Source organism: Schistocerca americana, chromosome 3, assembly GCF_021461395.2.
Source record: "Schistocerca americana isolate TAMUIC-IGC-003095 chromosome 3, iqSchAmer2.1, whole genome shotgun sequence".
NCBI lineage: Eukaryota > Metazoa > Arthropoda > Insecta > Orthoptera > Acrididae > Schistocerca > Schistocerca americana.
Window position 1 is genome coordinate 631,330,629 of NC_060121.1, and position 19,765 is coordinate 631,350,393.

The window sequence follows — 19,765 nt, forward strand, 5'->3', positions numbered from 1 at the left end:
AATCGATGTTGATGTAGCATTCTCAACACCGACATTTTTCAGATTCCCGATTCTCGCGCAATTTGTCTGCTGCTGATGTGTGGATTAGCTGCGACAGCAGCTAGAACCCCTACTTGGGCATCATCATTTGTTGCAGGTCGTGGTTGACATTTCACATGTGGCTGAACACTCCTTGTTTCCTTAAATAATGTAACTATCCAGCGAACGGTCCGAACACTTGGATGATGTCGTCCAGGATACCGAGCAGCATACATAACACACACCCGTTGGGCATTTTGATTACAATAGCCATACATCAACACGATATCCACCTTTTCCGCAATTGGTAAATGGTCCATTTTAACATGGGTAATGTATCATGAAGCAAACACCGTCCGCACTGGCGGAATGTTACATGATGCCACATACTTACACGTTTGTGACTATTAGAGCGCCATCTATCACAAAGTGAAAAAAGTGGCCTAACTAAAAGGTTCATATTTCTTTACGTACTACACGAATATGTAATAAAAAATGGGGGTTCCTATTTTAAAAAACACAGTCGATATCCGTTTGACCTATGGCAGCACCATCTAGCGGGTCAACCGTAGTGCCATCTGGTTTCCCCCTTCGAGGTAGCCAAGTTTTGTTCTTTGTAGTTTTTCGTTTGATGCTTATTTCATGTGATATTTGGCCCCGTCACTATCAATGGACCACCCTGTATACATAAATGGTCTAACGGTTAGGGTGAGTAGTAAGTTGCAGGTCTTTTCTGATGGTGCCAAAGAGAATGGGGAAATGTCATCCTTGGGTGACTGTAGAAGAATACAGGATGACGACTGGATTTCTATTTGGTGTGATGAACAGAAGCTTACTCCAAATGCAGAAAATTTAATTTAATGTAGATAAGTATGAAAAAACCTTGTAAGACCCGAAAACAATACAAATTGTGCACTGCTTGAAACAGCCATGCCAGATATCTACATGTAACATTGTGACGAATTTAAACATGATATAGGTAATTCCACAAATTATTAGTTCCCAGTATTTTGTATTTAGTCTCTAGGGGTTAAGTAAGTTGAAGATGGTGGAAATCTTAAGACGAGGTTGCAGAGGACTTTGTCACTTCTGAGGTGGTGTGTTACATGAAATAGTTAAGCTACACCATTGAGAATACGCCCTTTGGTTCAATAATTTGCATAGTATGAGGTATACACGGTTTAAGACTTTTTATACAATTCTCAGAGGTGCACCATCACCAACTAATTTCAATACAATGAAAAATGTTCAAACTATTGGTGGAATTATTTCATTAAATAATTGTGACAGATAGCCCTGCTTTAAGTTGTTTGCTATCTATTAGTTTATTTATGGTAAATGTAAAACTTAGCTTTGCGATAAGAAAATTTCTTGGCATAGTCAGTGGCAACACCTCATTCAGAAAATCATCTTTGATATTTAGGTAATTTGAAATTTGTAACACAAAGTTTATCTCTAATGGAGTTCATTCAACATCCATTAGTAACAACACTTTTTTGTGATCCTATACATTACTTCTGAAGAAGAATATTACTGTTGAGCCCCTAAGTGATAAGGAGGGGAAATTGGGTCTCAAGAAAGAGGCACAGGATGGAACATGGGGAAAGGGGAGCAGTAAGAAAACTGGAAACTGGGCCCTGCGAGGAAGCTGGTACGGAGCGAAGAGAGGCAGCAAGGAAGCCGGGGGAAAAGGGGACAGCAAGAAGGCTGGGGAAAAAAGAGTGCAGTCAGAAACAAGGGAATAAGGGGGTAGTCTAGTCAGGAACATGGGGATAAGTGAGAGGGGCATCAGTCAGGAAAATGGGTATTTGGCGGGGGGAGGGGGGGGGGGCAGCCAGGAATGTCAGAAAAAGAGGGGCAATCAGGAACATGAGGAAAAGGAAGGCACTTCAGAAGCTGGGGAACAGACATGGTGTTCAGGGAGCTGAGGAATAGGGGGGCAGTAAGTAAGGAAGCTATGACATGGCTGGGGGGGGGGGGGGGCAATGATGAAGCTGGGGAGTATGAGGGGAGGGGGCCAATAAGGATGTGAGGAATATGTGGGCAGTGAGGAAGCTGGGGAGATGGGGTGATAGCAATATAATGAGTCGTTCAACAGCATGTTGCTGCGACCAGAGTTAAGGGTTGTAGACAAGACTGATGGCTTCTGTTCTGTAGGATTAATGAAAATCAATATCCTCCAGGGCTGTGAAGAGATGCTCTTTTGCACAGGGGATCCTAAGGCAGGGTGCCGGAGTTTTGGGCTACATTTTTTCTTTCTTCTTTATTTCTGTAGCATCCTTTTCTTTTTTTTTTTTGCATATTCAGATGTTTCACCTTATGAACCTTCCTTTTATTTCATACAGTAAGCAAGATCCATATCTCAGGCTATTCAGAAGTACAGCCTTACTGCAGAAACCTGACAAATTTTGATGGAGAGATGCTAGTAGCAGAAATCTCACTGATGTTACAGTTAAAGAATTCAAATGGCTCCCAAAAGGTGACAGAATGATTATTGTTTGATTTACTGTGGCGCATAGAATTCATGTGTGTTGTATGATCTACAAAACTGAATAAAATTTTACCATCTAAGCCTGCATGGGCAACCTATGATGATCTGCGAGCATGATTCACATACTTAATTAAGTTCGTGGGCCTCCTAGACATGTGACGCAAGAGCAGTGCTCCTAGCGCATGTTTTCGTGGTAATGCACCAATGTGAATTGTACCCCTTTCCCAACACACTACACCAGCAAACTATACCTTAAGAATGTGTTTTCAAGACTACATCCATTTTATGTTCACCCCTTTCTTCAATTTTTTATATATTTTTTAAATGCACCATGAACATTCTATCTTTACTTACAACAATTAATAACAGCTGTCTTAAGAACTTGTCATAAAATTCTGCAACACTGTCAGTTAAAAAACAATGTTCATGACATGCAAATAAATGTAAACATCTGAGAATAAGATGCCAGGCATCTTGATATAATATAATAGAAAAATAAAAACTTATGAACACAACTGGTTGCAGCTAATTCATTACAAATTGCCTTCAGTTTTAACATTTGCAATGTTCCAATTACCTCCACACTCTCTCTCCCACAAATTTCTTCCACAGACCAGATGAAACCAATCACCAGCTCGATCCGGCTCGTGGGCCACTGGTTGCTCAGCTGTGGTTTGAGCAGTGGTTTAATATTTAAGAATATAAACCTGTTTCAAAATGAATGGGCGAAGATTCTAAATTGAACTGTATAATGTGGTTAAGCCTGAGAGGTGTACTCTGTTAAGTATACTTTGTAGATTTGTTTGGTATTCTGCTCATGAATGCAGTTTGTGGTGATCGTTGTCTGGTATTGTTAAGAAACATGACTGTTATGGATTCTATTGAAATAATCTTATCACTTTAACTCTGTCGGTATGCATGCCCTTAAGACAATAATCTGAAGATCGTATAATGGAGTGAACAATTATTTTATGTTACACAGACGATAATCACTCACGAGGGTAATGGGAAAGAAGTATCAAAACAACCTTCTTGGCCTGAAGATTTCAACAAGTGAGGTTTTGTACTGTTACTATTAATAGTTTTTATAATGATAGATATTTTGCTGATTATATGTTGTTCTATTAGTGGGTTGGGCCCGCTGTATTCCGCTGATCATGAACTACCCAAAGTTGTAGTAGTGGTGTTGGTGCTAACCATTAGATGCATTCTGGAGGTCTTACAGACAATAACACAGAGTAAGAGATACTGAATGGATAAACTATGTTGTTCTGATGTTTTGTTTTATATTGTCCTTGTAGAATCACTGTTTCATTAGAAAACCAAGTTTTGATTGTACTCTCGATTTTGGGTATCTGAGTATGCGTTTAAAAGTAATTGTGGATACTACCAAGCAATGTTTGACTGACTCTAGCAATATTTATGGTAAGACCTATATTAAAAATTTAGGTGAACAATTTATATTAGGAACAAGTGGAAACTAACACAATTCCTGTATTAAACAGAGGATACACCAACTTCCAGAGAGCAACTGTAAATTAATGTGAAATTAATTTAGAAGCAGTCTATGCAAAGAGACTGCATGTCATATAATTTGTAATGAAGTTAAACACCAAGAATTTTAAATATTGAAACGAGACTCAAATAAATCGAAATCACAGCCTCACACCATCCACTGAGAAAGGCTTTGCCTGAATTGGCATCATACAATGTTGCTTTGATGTGGAATGTACCCCAGTAATCGTATCTGTTTTCTCTGAGAATTTAACTGAGATTTTTTTACATACCTTTAAGATTTTCATGTACATCAGTAAACAGACTTACAATTTCTTTAAGGCTGCGGCTGACACTTTGTAAAATTTTAAAGTTTATCTGTCTCTCTGTCAACAAAGAGTAAGTGCAAGTCCCAGCAGCGTAACAGTGTATCTGGCAAAAAATGTGCTGCATTGGAAGCGGTATTCCACAAGCTACACATACTAGGGTGTCATCGCATTGGAGGAGACACTGTTGTGTTCAACATCCTATTATTACCTTTTAGTGTCCACTTCATTCCATCATCAGAACTGTCGGAAGATTCAAACTGGTGAGAATATTTAGTGACCCAAGCTTTATATAGGGAAATGTAACATATGAAACTGCAGTTAGTAGCATTATTCCCCCCATACAGTCTGTTTTTTGTGCACTGAAGATACAATGTAGATTTTCATAGTAGCACTGGGATGACAGTGTCCATTACGTGTGACAACAACAAATAAGGCAATAATTATATTAACAAGTGAAGCCACATCCACAACAGATGCATTGTGCACAAATGCAAGCTGCAGAGCGGTGCAGAACAATGCAAAGCAGTGCACAACTGCGCAGTACGTTCATTGCATGGGCAATGAGAAACACCAACCAAACAGAGCCATGCACGAACAAACCACTTCCTTTGATTTACCAAAACTGCATGTTTTTTTTTTTGTTTTTTTGTTTGGGGGGGGGGGGGGGGGGGGGCGCAAAGCAGAGTGGTCTGACATCCATTCCAGATGCAACATACTGTGCCAAACTTCTTTTTTTGCATTTGCATGATTCGTTGCAGCACAGCGTGGCAGGTGCGGATGTGACTTGACAATATTCCACGTATAAGGGACGATCAGAAAGGTTCCATTTGAAGGCTGTACAGCCCAGAATCGGTATGCCAATCAGGCAAAATCACCATCAGCACTGGGGCAACCACAACCGACACACCAGGTTGAGGATACCCGTTTAGAAGAACACCTTGTCCTACTGTGTCAAGAAGTCGACAACTGCCTGCTGCATGCCCTTTTCCAACAGGCATCATCGACCCTACAAGGCCTTTTTAAGGGGTTGAAGGTGTGATAATCACACAGAGAGAGGTTAGGACTACAGAGTGGTTGCTCAAGCATGTTCCACTTGAGTTGGCGTAATTTCTGTGTTACGGCATTTGCGATCTAGGGATATGCATCATTATCATGAAGCAGCAGCAACCCTTGTCACACAAAACTTGGCACACCATACCACAGTGGTGGTTTTTGGCAGACATGGTGCCAAATATACATCCCTCATTCTCCAATGGATGTCCACCAGTATTTGTCCTCTGGCAGCCAAGAAAAGAACAACAGTACTTTGGAATGGTTTGGATGTATTGGGTAATAACATTGTCACAGTTCACATTCCTGCATTTACTGCATGCACATTAAAAAAATACAAATGCCACACTAATCCCTCGCCTACATGTTGATGCTTACTGTATTTTATGGACTAAGATGCACCTGAATTTTTAAACATTTTTTTATTAATAGGGTGCAAAGCCAGACTAAAGAAATCATTTGTTACAGAATCAAACAGACCTTTAAAATCCCTGAAAATCGGCATCTGAACTTTCTCCTTCTCCTCATTCATCATCATTGTCCTCTTCACATATAAGAGGGTCTTCACTGCCATTGAGAGTGTTGTTATGCCACACTCCTTGGAAGATTCAATAATAATGTCTTCTCTCACTCTAGATCACAACTGTCTTATCCAGTGACACACTTGTTTGATTGTAGGTCGTTTCAATGCTCCTTTAGGCATGAATTCTTGTTGGGTTTCATCCAACACCCATTTGTTCCATTCCTCTCTCATATTAATTTTAACTGGTTTATTTATCGAGACATCAAGAGGTTGTAAATCCTCCCACAATAACAGCAATCTCAATTTCTCTTTCACAGAATTTTTTGAATGACTACGAAAATGAGCAAGCACAAGAAAAGAACTCTTCTTCAACAAAGCACCTTTCCTTCTCTCCCACACTCTGTTAACCCATAATTTCATACGAGCCCTGTCCCTGCATCCCTTGTCATGTACATGAACAATGACACCTGGCAGTATTTCAGAAGGTTTTTGCATTGCTTGTGCTTGAAAATGATCATTGGATTACATTTAGTAGCACCAGCACAACATGAAAGGTCAACAGTGTAGTCCATTTTTTCATGTCCACTTGTTTTTTATAGTTACCGTTTTAGCACCTTTCATGGGAACAGTTCTGTTACTCGGTACATCAGATGTCAGAGGAGTTTCTTTCCATATTCACGATTTGGCTTAGCTCCACACTGGTTTTATTTTGAAGTTGAATAATAAAGTGATGGAAAGATAATATTTTCTCTTCATACTCTTGGGGCATTTTCTGAGATATTTTGGTTTTGGTTCGCATGCTAAGTCCGCGACACTTCATAAACCTGTAGCACCAACCAAATCTACCCTTAAAACCTGTCAAGTTCCACTGTAGCACTAAGTTATGAGCATGTATTTGAATCATTTTTGTATTAATTACAATGCCATCTTGGCGGTGTTCTTGAATCCATTTCAATACATCATCATCATCATCATCATCATATAGTTTTGGTCATTTTGCATTCAGTCTTCTATTTGCACTTTTAGTATTTCTCATTTTTTTCAGTTCTTCTTAGCCCGCCAATCGCAAATGGTTTTTTCTGTTGGTGGAGGGCTGAAATGCTGCTCAGCTGCTTTGTTTCCATGTTGTTCCGCATATGCTATTATTTTCAATCTGTAGGCCACCCCAAATGAATACCTTTTATTTTTCCCATTAGGAAACTAGGTACCCAACAGAAATATTGTGCTGTTACCAATAATACAAATCACTTTCAATTCAAGTTCGCTGGCACCATAGGTTGCAGTGACATATCATAGGCTAGACAGTGCTCTTGGTCTGTTGTGGCACAGCAGGAGGGAAACAGTGTTAGTAAGTCTGTGAATCCCCACAACTAATGTCTGTTGCATTGGTGCATTGCTGCTGTGAATTGAATCAGATGTTGCCAGATAGAGAGAGGTTTCCTATGGCATCGAATATATAGCCATTTTTAAACCTAGTGGGAATTATAAATTAAACACTCAACCTTTTTTTTTTTTTTTTTTTTTTTTTTAATTAATTTTGAGTATAAGACACACCTGAATTTTTCAGGCAATTTTTCGAAGAAAAAAGTGTATCTTATAGTCTATAAAATGTAGTATATACTCACACCAAAGTCATGCTATGCAGCAGCAATGGCCTCCAACGGAAATTTTTTGATCACCACTTATATGTTAACTTCTCAACGGGGTGTCATAGACAGTAACTACGTCCTTACGTGCTAGGCATTGTTGACGAGGAGAACAGCTATAATTTGTGGTGTGAGAAAGACAGAACACACTGGTGACATTTAGCAAGTTGCTTGTGTATCAACTAAAACAAAAGACTAAGACATATGGGGTGTTCAGTAAGTAATGAAGAGTTTTTTCTGAAAGCAGACTGGTTTTATACAAATTCCAAAACACCATATTATTCCCTACTCTTCTGTCCACATCCCTGTTTTTCAACATAATCTCTATTCAATATGATGGCCTTACGCCATCTTACTGGGAGGATCTGTGTGCCTGCTTAGGTACCATTCTACTGGTCAACGATGGAGGCAATTTTTCGCTGCATCAATAACCTTACCATTATCCACGTACTGCTTCCCATGGAGTGCATCCTTCATTGGACCAAACAGATGGACTGACTGTGAGAAATCTAGGGTGTACGGTGGTTCAGGAAGAATAGTCCATTGAAGTTTTATGAGCTTCTGTCTGGTGCACAGTTGTGTGAGAGACCTTGTAATGTCACAGAGAAGGAGAAGTTCATTTGCATTCTTGTGGCCACAAACACACTGAAGTTGTTTCTTCAATTTCCTGAGGGTAGCACAATACACATCAGAGCTGATTGTTGCACCATGAGGAAGAACATCAAACAGAAAAACCCCTTCAGAATTCTGGAAGATCATTGCAATGAATTTGCTGGCTGAGAGTATTTTCTTTAAGGAAGAGGTGATTGGATTGACATTTTGTTTCCAGTTCGAAGTGATAAACCCATGTTTCATTGCCTCTAATGATGATCAATAAAACATTGTTGCAATTAGCCTCGTAATATGCAAGCAATTTCACTTAGACAGTCATTTGTCGTTCTTTATCGTCTTCTAAGAGGTGGTAAGGGACCCCAGAGGGCACACATCTTTGAGTACCCCAACAGTGCAACAGTGGGTCAAGCACAGTCAACAGGGACATCCAGTTGAGCAGCATGGTGGGTGTTAGTGATCCATTGATCACATCGAATGAGAGTGTCGGCATGTTCTAACATTGCTGGTATCGCAGCTGTGTGTGGTTTGCTGGTATATGGGAGATCAGACAGGTTTGCGTGACCTTGTAGTGAAGATGACAGACACCTTGCCTAATGACTCGTGGTGCTTTTGTTTACTGTCAGGTCTCTGTAGACATTCTACAAGTGCCTATGAATATCTGCGATGCTCTGGTTTTTCACAAAAATCTCACCCACAGCTCTCTGCTTGGGGCGCACCTCCATTACTGATGCTATTTTGAAGACTTAGTGCCACCACCTATCTGAATACCATGAAATTACAGGGGATGAAGTGGATGTCACACACAAATTCCAAACGTTTTACAACTGAAACTGGCTGAGAAAAAAATGTGTCGCATTACTTATTGAACGTCCCTCATATTATTGCTCGTTTTGAGAAAGCCACCCCTGTAGTTCAAAATTGTGAAAATTATAGTTGCCACTCACCGTATAGCAGAGATGCTGAGTCACAGATAGGCACAACAAAAAGACTGTCACAAATATATCGTTTGGCCAGTAAGGTCTTCATCAAGTTTAGATCACACACACACACACACACACACACACACACACACACACATATTCTTCAAGCAATCGCAACTCACACACACGTGACTGCAGCCTCAAGCAACTGAGGCCACACTGCGAACAGCAACACCAGTGCATGATGGGAGTGGTGACTGGGTGGGGGTAAGGTGGAGGCTGGGGCTGGGGCTGGGGCTGGGGGGGAGGGGGAGGGGGAATAGTAGGGTAGGCGTGGTGGACAGCGATGTCTATGTGCTATTGGGGAGCGCACACAGATGAGGTGGAAAGAGGGTAGGGCAGCTATGTGCAGTATCGAGGTTAGATGGGGGGGAGGGGGGGGATTGTTGAAAAAGAAGAGAAGTAAAAAGACTGGGTGCAATGGAAGGATGAGGGCTGTGTTGTGCTGGAATGGGAAGAGAGAAGGGGCTGGATGGGAGAGGACAATGACTAATGAAGAATGAGGCCAGGAGGATTACAGGAATGTAGGACATATTGCAGGCAAAGTTCCTACCTGCACAATTCATAAAAGTTGGTGTTGGTGGAAATGATCCATATGGTGCAGGCTGTGAAGCAGGCATTGAAATGAAGGATGTCATGTTTGGCAGCGTGCCCACCAACACGGTGGTCCACTTGTTTCTTGGCCACTGTTTGTAGGTGGCCATTCATGCGGACAGACAGCTTGTTGGTTGTCATACCCACATAGACTGCAGCATGGTGGATGCAGCTTAGCTTGTAGATTACATGACTGGTTTCACAGGTAGCCCTGCCTTTGATGGGATAAGTGATGTTTGTGACTGGACTGTAGTAGGTGGTGGTAGGAGGCTGTACGGGATGGGTCCTGCATCTAGGTCTATTACAGCGGTATGAGCCATGAGGTAAGGGATTGGGAGCAGGGGTTGTGTAGGGATGGACGAGTATATTATGGAGGTTCAGTGCATGGTGGAATACCACTGTGGGAGAGGTGGGAAGGATAGTGGGCACGACATTTCTCATTTCAGGGCACAACTAGATAGTCAGAATTCTGGCAGAGAATGGCATTCAGTTGCTCCAGTACCGAGTTATGAGGGGACTGCTCCTCTGTGGCTGAATGGTGGGACTTTGTGACGTGGTGGGAGACTGGAAAGATAAGGCATAGGATATTTGTTTTCGTACAAGGTTGGGAGGATAATTACAGTTTGTGAAGGCTTCAGTGAGACCCTTGGTATATTTTGAGAGGGACCACTCGTCACTGCAGATGCGATGACCATGGGTGGCTGGAGTGTGTGGAAAGGACTTCTTAGTATGGAATGGGTGGCAGCTGTCGAAGTGGAGGTATTGTTGGTGGTTAGTAGGTTTGATATGGACGGAGGTACTGATGTAGCCATCTTTGAGGTGGAGGTCAACATCTAAGATGATGACTTGATGGGCTGAATAGGACCAGGTGAAGCAAATGGGGTAGAAGTTGTTGAGGTACTGGAGGAATGTGAATAGGGTATCCCCACCGTTGATCCAAATCGCAAAGAGATCATCAATGAATCTGAACCAGATGATGGGTTTGGGACCCTGGCTGTTTAGGAAAGACACCTCTAGATGGCTCATGAATAGATTGGCTTAGGATGATGCCATGCGGGTGCCCGTAGCCGTACCCTGGATTTGTTTGTAGGTAATGTCTTCAAAGGAGAAGTAATTGTGAGTGAGTATATAGTTGGTCATGGCGACTAGGAAGTAGGTTGTTGGTTTGGAATCTGTCATGAATTGGGACAGGTAGTGTTCTATAGTGGTAAGGCTATGGACATTAGGGACGTTAGTGTAAAGGGAGGTGGCATCAATAGTGACGAGCAGGGCACTGTGTGGTAAAGGGACATGAGCTGTGGAGAGTCGCTGGAGAAATTGAAGGTGTTGATCTATGAGAGCAGAGATTCTCTCAGAGAGGGCACAGTAACGGCCACAATGGGGCGCCCTGGGTGGTTGGGTTCATGGATTTTAGGAAAGCATGTAGAAGATGGGAGTGTGGGGAATGGTAGGGGTGAGCAGAGAGATGGACTCCGGGAAGAGATTCTAGGGTGGGTCAAAGGATCTGAGGAATGACTGGAGAACCTGCTCGATTTGGAATAGGGTCGCCGTGGCAAGTTTGTAGGTGGATGTGTCTGACAGCTGGCAGAGTCCTGCCAGATAATCCTTGTGGTTCAAAACAACAGTGGTGGAGCCTTTATCAGCAGGTAGCTTTATAAGGTTGAGATTAGCTTTTAAATGGTGGAGTGCGGTTCTTCCTCCAGATGTAACATTAGATTGCATGTTGAGGGATTTGGGGAATGATTGGGAGGCAATGTTTGAGGTTAAGAAATTCTGGAAAGTTGACAGGGGGGGGGGGGGGGGGGGAGATCTGTGGGCAGTGGGGGTGGATCACGGATGGAAGAGTGAACTGAGTTAGGCAGGGTTCAACATTGGTCTTTGGTTGAGGCTGATTGGTAGAGTTGATGGTGAAGAAGTGTTTCCACTGGCGAGTTTTGGAGGGTGGTGTAAATGTAGTAGGTCTGCAAGACAGGGTTTGTCAGCTATGAGGGGACATGGATGATGATGATTGGAGATTGTTGTAGAGGGGGTGGACAATGGTACTCCAAGGCAGGAGTAGGAAGTGAGCAGGGTGGAAAGTTTTTTGAAGTGGTATTGTGCATGTTGCTATAGTTCCTGGAGGGCAAGAGTTTCAATTTGTGTTATGGGTTCCAAGAATTTGGGATTGTATAGTAGGAGAAATTTTTCGGACATGATTCTATGTCATTTACGTAATTTTTCACGTTTTGCCCACCACCATGGATCCTTGCATCTGCATCAATACGGAAAGGTTTCCTTATCCATAGCCAGAAACCAGTCCTACTTACTGTTCTTGCATTGTTGCTTGGCTCGTAGTACCTCCCACAATGGCCTTACCATCAAATTAGCCACCTCTGGCGCCACCCCTCCTTTCATAATGACCTCCACCTGTTCAGATTCCGCCAATATAGACCTGCAAAACCATATCTACCAAGCCCAAACCTCCTTGCAAAATACACACATGTACTACCGCGAAGTTCCATGCGAAGGTTGTGAAACTGAAGGTGATAGAGTGAGTATGGAGCAGTGTCCTTACGAAGTGAATGAAGGCCCAGGTTAACAAGGGCTGCTTCACAGAGCCAAGGTGGTGAAGGGCTCACACCCACCGGGGAAGTTGCAGGTAGTGTGAGGTTAAGCCACCACCAGAGCAAGTGTCGAAAGTGGACTTCAGGAGGTAACAGAGAAGAGGGACGCACCCCATACTGGTGATCAAGGGATCATTGAATAAGGAGGCATAGGATCTGTGGCCACGCATGGCAGACAAGTGGTATGCCTACCTGCTGAGCAGAAATTCACAGCCGCAGGCTAGTGGTAGTTCAGCAGCTTCAGCATACAGACTTTCAATCAAGCAAGTATAAAAGGCACCAGTGGCCAAACGGATGCCATGATGGTGAATAGTGTTGAGACTGCGTAAGAGGGACGGACGTGCAAACACATAAACAAAGCACTCTAGTCTAGTTTCAAACTGACAAGGGACCCGTACAAACGAAGGAGGGTGGTTCAATCTGCACCCTAGGAAGTGCCATTGAGGACACACAGGATATTGAGGGCCCGTGTACAGCAGGCTGCCACATAAGACACATGGGAGGACCAAGAGAGTGTCCTATCGAGCATGAGCTCCAGGAATTTTGTAGTTTCAATGAACGGAAGAGCGACAGGCCCAAGATGTAAAGAGGGTAGGAGAAACCACTTGCACTGCCAGACAATCAAACAGACGGTTTTGTTGCAGAAAAAACGGAAGCCACTGTCGACACTCCAGGACTAAAGATGATTAAGACATCCCTGAAGACGCCACTCAGTGAGACAGGTCCATGGAGAACTCCAATAGATAGCAAAATCGTCAACGAGGACAACACTCAGGACAGAACCCTGAGTCACACGGACACGGAAGAACCCACATGCACCTTGAAAACTCAGTCTTTTAAAAATTCCTGAAGGAAACAGGGAAGGGGCCCACGGGAGCCCCACGTGTAATGAGTACAGAGGATACCAGTTCTCCAGCAGGTGCCATAGGCCTTCTCCAAATTGAAAAACACAGTCAGTCTGGGATTTCCACAGAAAACCATTAATAACATGGCTGTACACAGTAATGAGATGGTCAACCGTACAATGGCACATTCAAAATCCACACTGTGCAGTTGTTAGTAAATTGCAAGACTTGAGCCACCATACCAGCAGAGCATGAATCATATGTTCTATCACCTTGCAAACACAGCTGGTGAGAAAGGTGGGGCGGTGGCTAGAAGGAAGGTTTTTGTCCTTACCGCGCTTAGGTATGGGTATGACAGTGGCTTCACGGCACCGTCCAGAAAATGTGCCTTCTGCCCAGATGAGGTTGTATATATTAAGCAGAAAGTGCTTGCCCACAAGTGAAAGGTGCTACAACATCTGAAAGTGGAGAGCATCGGGCACTGAGGCAGAGGATCAGGATGAACTGACAGCATGATATAGGTCCCTCATAGTATAGGTGGCATTATAGCACTCCCGATTCTAAGAAGAGAAGGGCATTGCCCGAGCCTCCTCCGCTCATTTCCGATGGAGGAAGGCAGGGTGATGGTGGGAAGAGTTCCAAATTTCCACAAAATGGCAGCTCAGGCTGTTGGAGATAGCAATAGGGTCCTGCTCGCAGTGTGGCCTCAGTTGCCTGAGACTACATTCACTTGTGTGTGTGTGTGTGTGTGTGTGTGTGTGTGTGTGTGTGTGTGTGTGTTCTCGATGAAGGCCTTGCTGACCGAAAGCTATATTTGTGACAGTCTTTCTGTTGTGCCTATCTGCAACTCAGCATCTCTGCTATATGGTGAGTAGCAACTTCCCTTTTCACGATATTGTTACATCCTGTGATGACGCTCACCTGCTTTATTTCTTTGTTGATCGTCCTCAGTGTAGACATACTGGCTGAAAAAATGGGGGTGGGACTGCAGTACGGTCTACTTTAAATGATGTAGCTGACAGGTGCAAATTTGTGTTTCACAGTTATTTACTTTCACTATTCACAACCCCCTCCCCCCAATAATACACAGTTTTATGGCCAGAGCACTACTGTCTAACTTTCGTTAAGCCTCATTAATAGGTTGCAGGCGAACATCCACATACTGCTACAAGAGTTTTCTGCTGAACATCTACGAGCAGTAAAAACCTAACCACAAAGTTCACAGTTCTTGATTAATAGGAAGGTACATATGGAGCAGACACTGTCATTGTTTTACCACACGGCCCATTGGTGTAACACTTATTTCACTGGTAAGTTGATGCATTGTCGTTGTTCTAACCAACACAGGCTCCTCATCTGCAACTCGGCTGCGGACTGACTGTCTCGAGACTAAAAATCGGGCCCTTATATATCCTCACAGTAATAGGTACTGAAACTACACATTGTTCAAAGTTAAATGTACAGAAATTACAATTAAAACTTAACTCATTAAATTAACTGAATACATCAAAAAGTTGGTTCTTTTTAACAGTTTCTTCTACTACAAGAATTTGGCCTAATTGTTTGTTTAAATCATTAAATTAACAACTATAATTATGCAAACAATACTTGTCACAAAACTGTTAATTACTTTGGAAATAAGGGCTGGCTTTATTAAAATGTTTTCAAATAGAGCCAAATAGTCTTTAAGAATGCTATTAGTTGTTCCTCCAAATGTTTCTACTTAGTACAGAATTTATATTTGTTTATATGTCAACAACAAAATTTATGTTATGAAACAATTACTGATTTCGCCATATAATGAAAGATACAGTGGTCAAAATAAGTTACAAAATCAATTACATACATACAACTAAGCGCAAAATTAGATCTAGTGTTATATTCTTTAAAACTGAGGGGCAACCTTTCTCTTCTATGAAAATGCAGATTATACTCACCTATGTTAATGGTAATTAAAAAAAAAAAACGAATTTTAAGGAGGCAGATGGTAAAACAAGAGAGGAAGTAAAAATATCCCACCCTGTTTTGTCGCAATCCCATACTGGATTTCCATTGTTTGATTTTTGCCTGTAGTTCAAAACATGTAACTGACTCAGAATTGACAGGATATGTAGATAGTTGAAAAGTGATACAATGGAAAATCCAGGATGGAATGCAACAATATGACTGCAGCTACTGGCAGCTGTAGTGTGGCTTCAGCTGCCAGAGCCTGCAGTCGTGTGAGAGAGTTGCGTTTGCACACACACGGGGGTGTGGTGACTATTTTCGACTTAGGCCTTGTTGGTTGAAAGCTTATATTGTGACAGTGTTTCTGTTGTACCTATCTGCGATTCACATCTCTGCTATATGGTGAGTAGCAATTTTGCTTTTCATATAGTTGAAAAATGAGCATTTTTCATCCTTTATGGGGTCCAGAAAAAAACATTTTCCTAGAAATTGAGGAAAGAAACTGCCATGACTGGCACTTACGTACCCATACAGTAAATGCTGTTCAATGAAAGCACCACAGGTGTAGTAACCACGATTTTTAGCTGGGGCACAGAGAACATGCGTGATTCTAAAATGTATCCTGCAGATTTTTAATTTGTATTTTTTTTACACATCGAAACTTGCAGGAAGAGAAGTGTTAATAAGTGATTAATAAGCAAAAAATAACAAAGTATGTGCATAATTGTAATGTGCATCTGGAAACCCACCGCTGCACAACTATATGGATGCATTTCATGAACAACTTTTAACACTGATTTTCCAGGCGACGTTATGCATTATAATTAATTCCCGAAAAAGAAATATTTTTGAATGTAAACCAAATTTTTTTCACCACATCTTTAGAAGGAACAATACTGATGTATGAAGATTGTTCATGGTGCCATGAGTATATTTATCTCAAATGTTTATATGACCAGAACTATCTATGTAGTTGTTCAAAGGAAAACAGGACATTTAACAGAGTAAGTGAAAGAGCCATTGTAAGACAGCCAGGATTTAAATTTTAATTCTTTACTAATTCTAGTTGTTTGAGAAATTTATTTGCATACCTTCTTGTTATTTTTCACAGACTGCTTTACCAGAAATTTTGACATGGAAAAAAATACAAATGAAAAACAGCAGAACGCATTTGGGAGCCAAACACAAGTTCTCTCTTTTCTAAGAAAATACGCGTTTGCAGAATCCACACAAGTCAATACTCAACTGCTTATTGATCCCATCAGTTTTGAGTCGATTAGGCATTATGGATTTTGGGTAAGATTTTCTCAAATGCAGGTGGGGTATGGAGGGAGAGGGGTAGGAATGGAGGATGGGGAGACCTTTGAGCCAAAATATCTTAAGTGTTTTTCATTTTAGGTTGTAGACAAGCAACCTACCAAATATGAATGGCATCACCTGGCCATGTTTGATGCCTTACCTTGTTCATTTCATTTTTCCATTTTACCCTACAGTTTTCTTACCCTTCTCGCTACCCATCTCTTCTGTTGTTCTCATTTCTACTGTTTGTCCCCCAGGTGTGTAACAAGTTCTAATTACCACTTTTTCATTGAACTATATTGAATTACATTGAGTTTTTCTATTATCTACTACCATCCCTTCTTAAATTTTTCTCTGCTTAATTTCACAGGCACCTTAACTGTTATCATTGACACATCTATTGGCTGCTACTCATTATGCAGTTCAAAATTTGAAGAGAAGCTCCTCATTCCACAGTTACTATCAAATCTTAACTGTTAATCACCCGTCATTCATAATTTAGGTTCTTAATGGCTGGCATCCTCATAAATTATTGTAAAATTCAAGATGGAACATAATCATGTAATTGAGGATACCTCACAGTCCATCAAATGAGACAAACATTAACAGATCAGAAGGAAGAAGATTGGTAGAAAATGGCCAGTGTCATCGTCATTCCAGCACTTGCTTTAATTGTGTGTGTAATCCAAGTCTGGGCAACTGTACATGGATTCAAACCCTATGTCTCCTGAAAAGAAGTCAAAAGGGTTAAGCAACGTGCCTGCCCACTTGGTGCAATTGAAAAGAAGTTATATTCAGTGCGTGGTATGGGACTGGGTGTGGGCTATGTTGGATGATAGGTCATGAAGCAGCCTTTAAGTTTCACACATCATATTGAACAGCATGTCATGCAACTATCTGGTCTGGTAGGACACAGTTTGCAATAGCCACATATCTTGGTAGATACCCTGAGAGAGGCACTTTTGATGTAAAATGTTTGGTAGTGGTCGGAATTAAGTTGTTAGTTTACCCACCTGGCTAGCTGAGCCCTTAAAGTGTCCGATTCCGGGACATGGAGAGGCACACCAGCCCCAGATCGATTAATGACACGGGCCAGTGTTGCCAGTCAGCCTGGGTGTGGTTTTCAGTTGGTTTTCCACAGCCGACAAGTTGAGTATAGGGTTCATTCTCACATCCTACCTCAGATGCACAATGCACAAACACTTTGAAGTATGATGTGAGATCTGACCTAGGCAGGATGGGCAGAATGGTACATGGACTCTCCCTAGGAAAAGTTTGCAATACAGCCAAAAACTGCCCCCGGGAGCGGTGAACGCTTTGTAATAATAGTCTACATATGATCAAGGGCTGTTCTCTGCATAATTGGAGAAGTACTATACCAATCCCAACCATTCATTGGCTGGATAAAGAAAATTGGCAGGAGGGAAGGAAGGTGACAGATTATATGGCTGTCTTCGGAGGTATCCTTGCCCTGATGAAGGTAGGAAGCATTAGTGGCTTGGGTGGAATAACAGTTTGTGGACAGATATATGGAACAGGTATTCCTCCTGCATCTTCCACTGGGATACATGTTATGATGCATGTGATTGAGACAACAGGTATAATTTCTTTTTAAACTGGTCCAATTTCAACAACTGTTAAGAATTTACCCTCTCTGCCATTTTTATAACACTGTTGTAACAAACTGTGAACATGAGTACATTACCATAAGATATTTTTAAACAGAACACTTAAAATAAAATTGCATGAAAGTGGTTATTATGATATTATACAATCAACTGGCAACATTTCTTACCTTTTCCGGTAGATCAGAATTAGGCCACTTTATGGTGTCGCGTGATGGAAACACCACAATGGAATATGAATCTTCATATTCAAATTTCTTCTTTCCGGCATCAGGATCAAATCCCCCTTCAACACCAATTGCAAGCCTTGTAATTTTTTTCTCTGGTCCATCTCCCTGCTGTTCAGTAGCAATCTAAACAACAATAATAATTGCATTTGTAACCAACATTTATGAAAATATTACCACACAATAACCAAATCTATATTTCGTAACAAAAATGGAAATCCCTTAATGGAAAAATATGTAAAACAAGGGAAAGGCAACCACTTACCTATACAGGTGGCACATAATAAAGCATAACAGAAAACTGTTAACACTAACTTTTGAGGTTTCTCTACTATGATTACACACATTCACACATACAGCCACACAGTATTAACTGTTTTCTGACACATATTTGTGTATGCCATGCACCAGTCCTCTATATGTAAGTGGTTGCCTTTCCCTTATTTTACATAAATACTAATTTGCAAAAAGTATACATAAAAAACCTGTATTTGTTTATTTTATAAAGACTAAACTTAGGCCAAGTTTCGAAGGCTCTTGGGTTTTTCAGCAAAGAAGTCTTTGATGGGTTACAGAAAAACAGAAAATAGCTCAGCCTAAACAAACAGAAGACAAAGAAGCTAATTAAGTCTAGCTCCAGCTGCCAAAGACTGTGTGTGTGTGTGTGTGTGTGTGTGTGTGTGTGTGTGTGTGTGTGTATTTTTGACAAAGGCCTGGGGGCATAGAGGGGAATAGGAGAAGCAGAGACAGGGAAAGACAGGTGAATGTGTTGGGAGAGAGTGAGCACAATGCGGGTAAGGGGATGGGAATAGGTAGGCGATTACAGGGAAGAGCGGGGCAGAGAAACTGCTGGGCGGAGAGTGTGGGGGCAGTAGGTTGGTCCAGTGTGTTCTTGGCCACAATTTGGTGGTGGCTGTTCATCCTGGTAAGACAGCTGGTTGGTAGTCATAACAATATAAAAAAGCTACGCAGCAATTGCAGTAGAGCTGCTATATGACATGGCTGCTTTCACAGGTGGGCTGCCCTCTAATGGGTACGATGAACTTGTGACAGAACTGGAATAAGAAGTATTAAGATGACAGTTATCCTTACCACTCATGCCCCACTTCCGAAATTATATCAGCCTCAACCTACAATAACCTATTGCCCCCAAAACTTCCCCTTTCCTGTCACCTCCTCCCAATTTATCACCCTCATTGCACTCACTGTCTCTGCCAATGCACCCAGCAATCTTTCTCCCTCTCTGCTTCTCTCCTTTTCCATTCCATTTTTCCCTCCCCTATGCCTGAGTCTTGTCCTGCTGCCCTCTACAGTAGTCTCTGCACACACTGCCAGACAACACTGTTCTCTCCTACCCACCCCCCAATCCATACTCTGCTACCCCTTGCCCTTCTGTGACCCACTCCCAAATGCTGCTATCACTCACTACACTTTTGCAGTTCGGCTGAAGCAGCCAGAGATAGTGGTCACATGTGCCTGAAG

At 41.8% G+C, this 19,765-nt stretch overlaps 1 protein-coding gene across 1 annotated transcript in view; it reads right to left on the reverse strand.

Moving 5' to 3' along the window:
* Positions 1-19,765, reverse strand: part of LOC124605544 (ubiquitin carboxyl-terminal hydrolase 5) — a 164,658-nt gene that overhangs the window by 106,758 nt on the left and 38,135 nt on the right. The window contains exon 3 of the mRNA XM_047137302.1: positions 18,227-18,409. Within this exon, the coding sequence (XP_046993258.1) occupies positions 18,227-18,409 (183 nt within the window). The remainder of the gene's footprint in view (positions 1-18,226; positions 18,410-19,765) is intronic.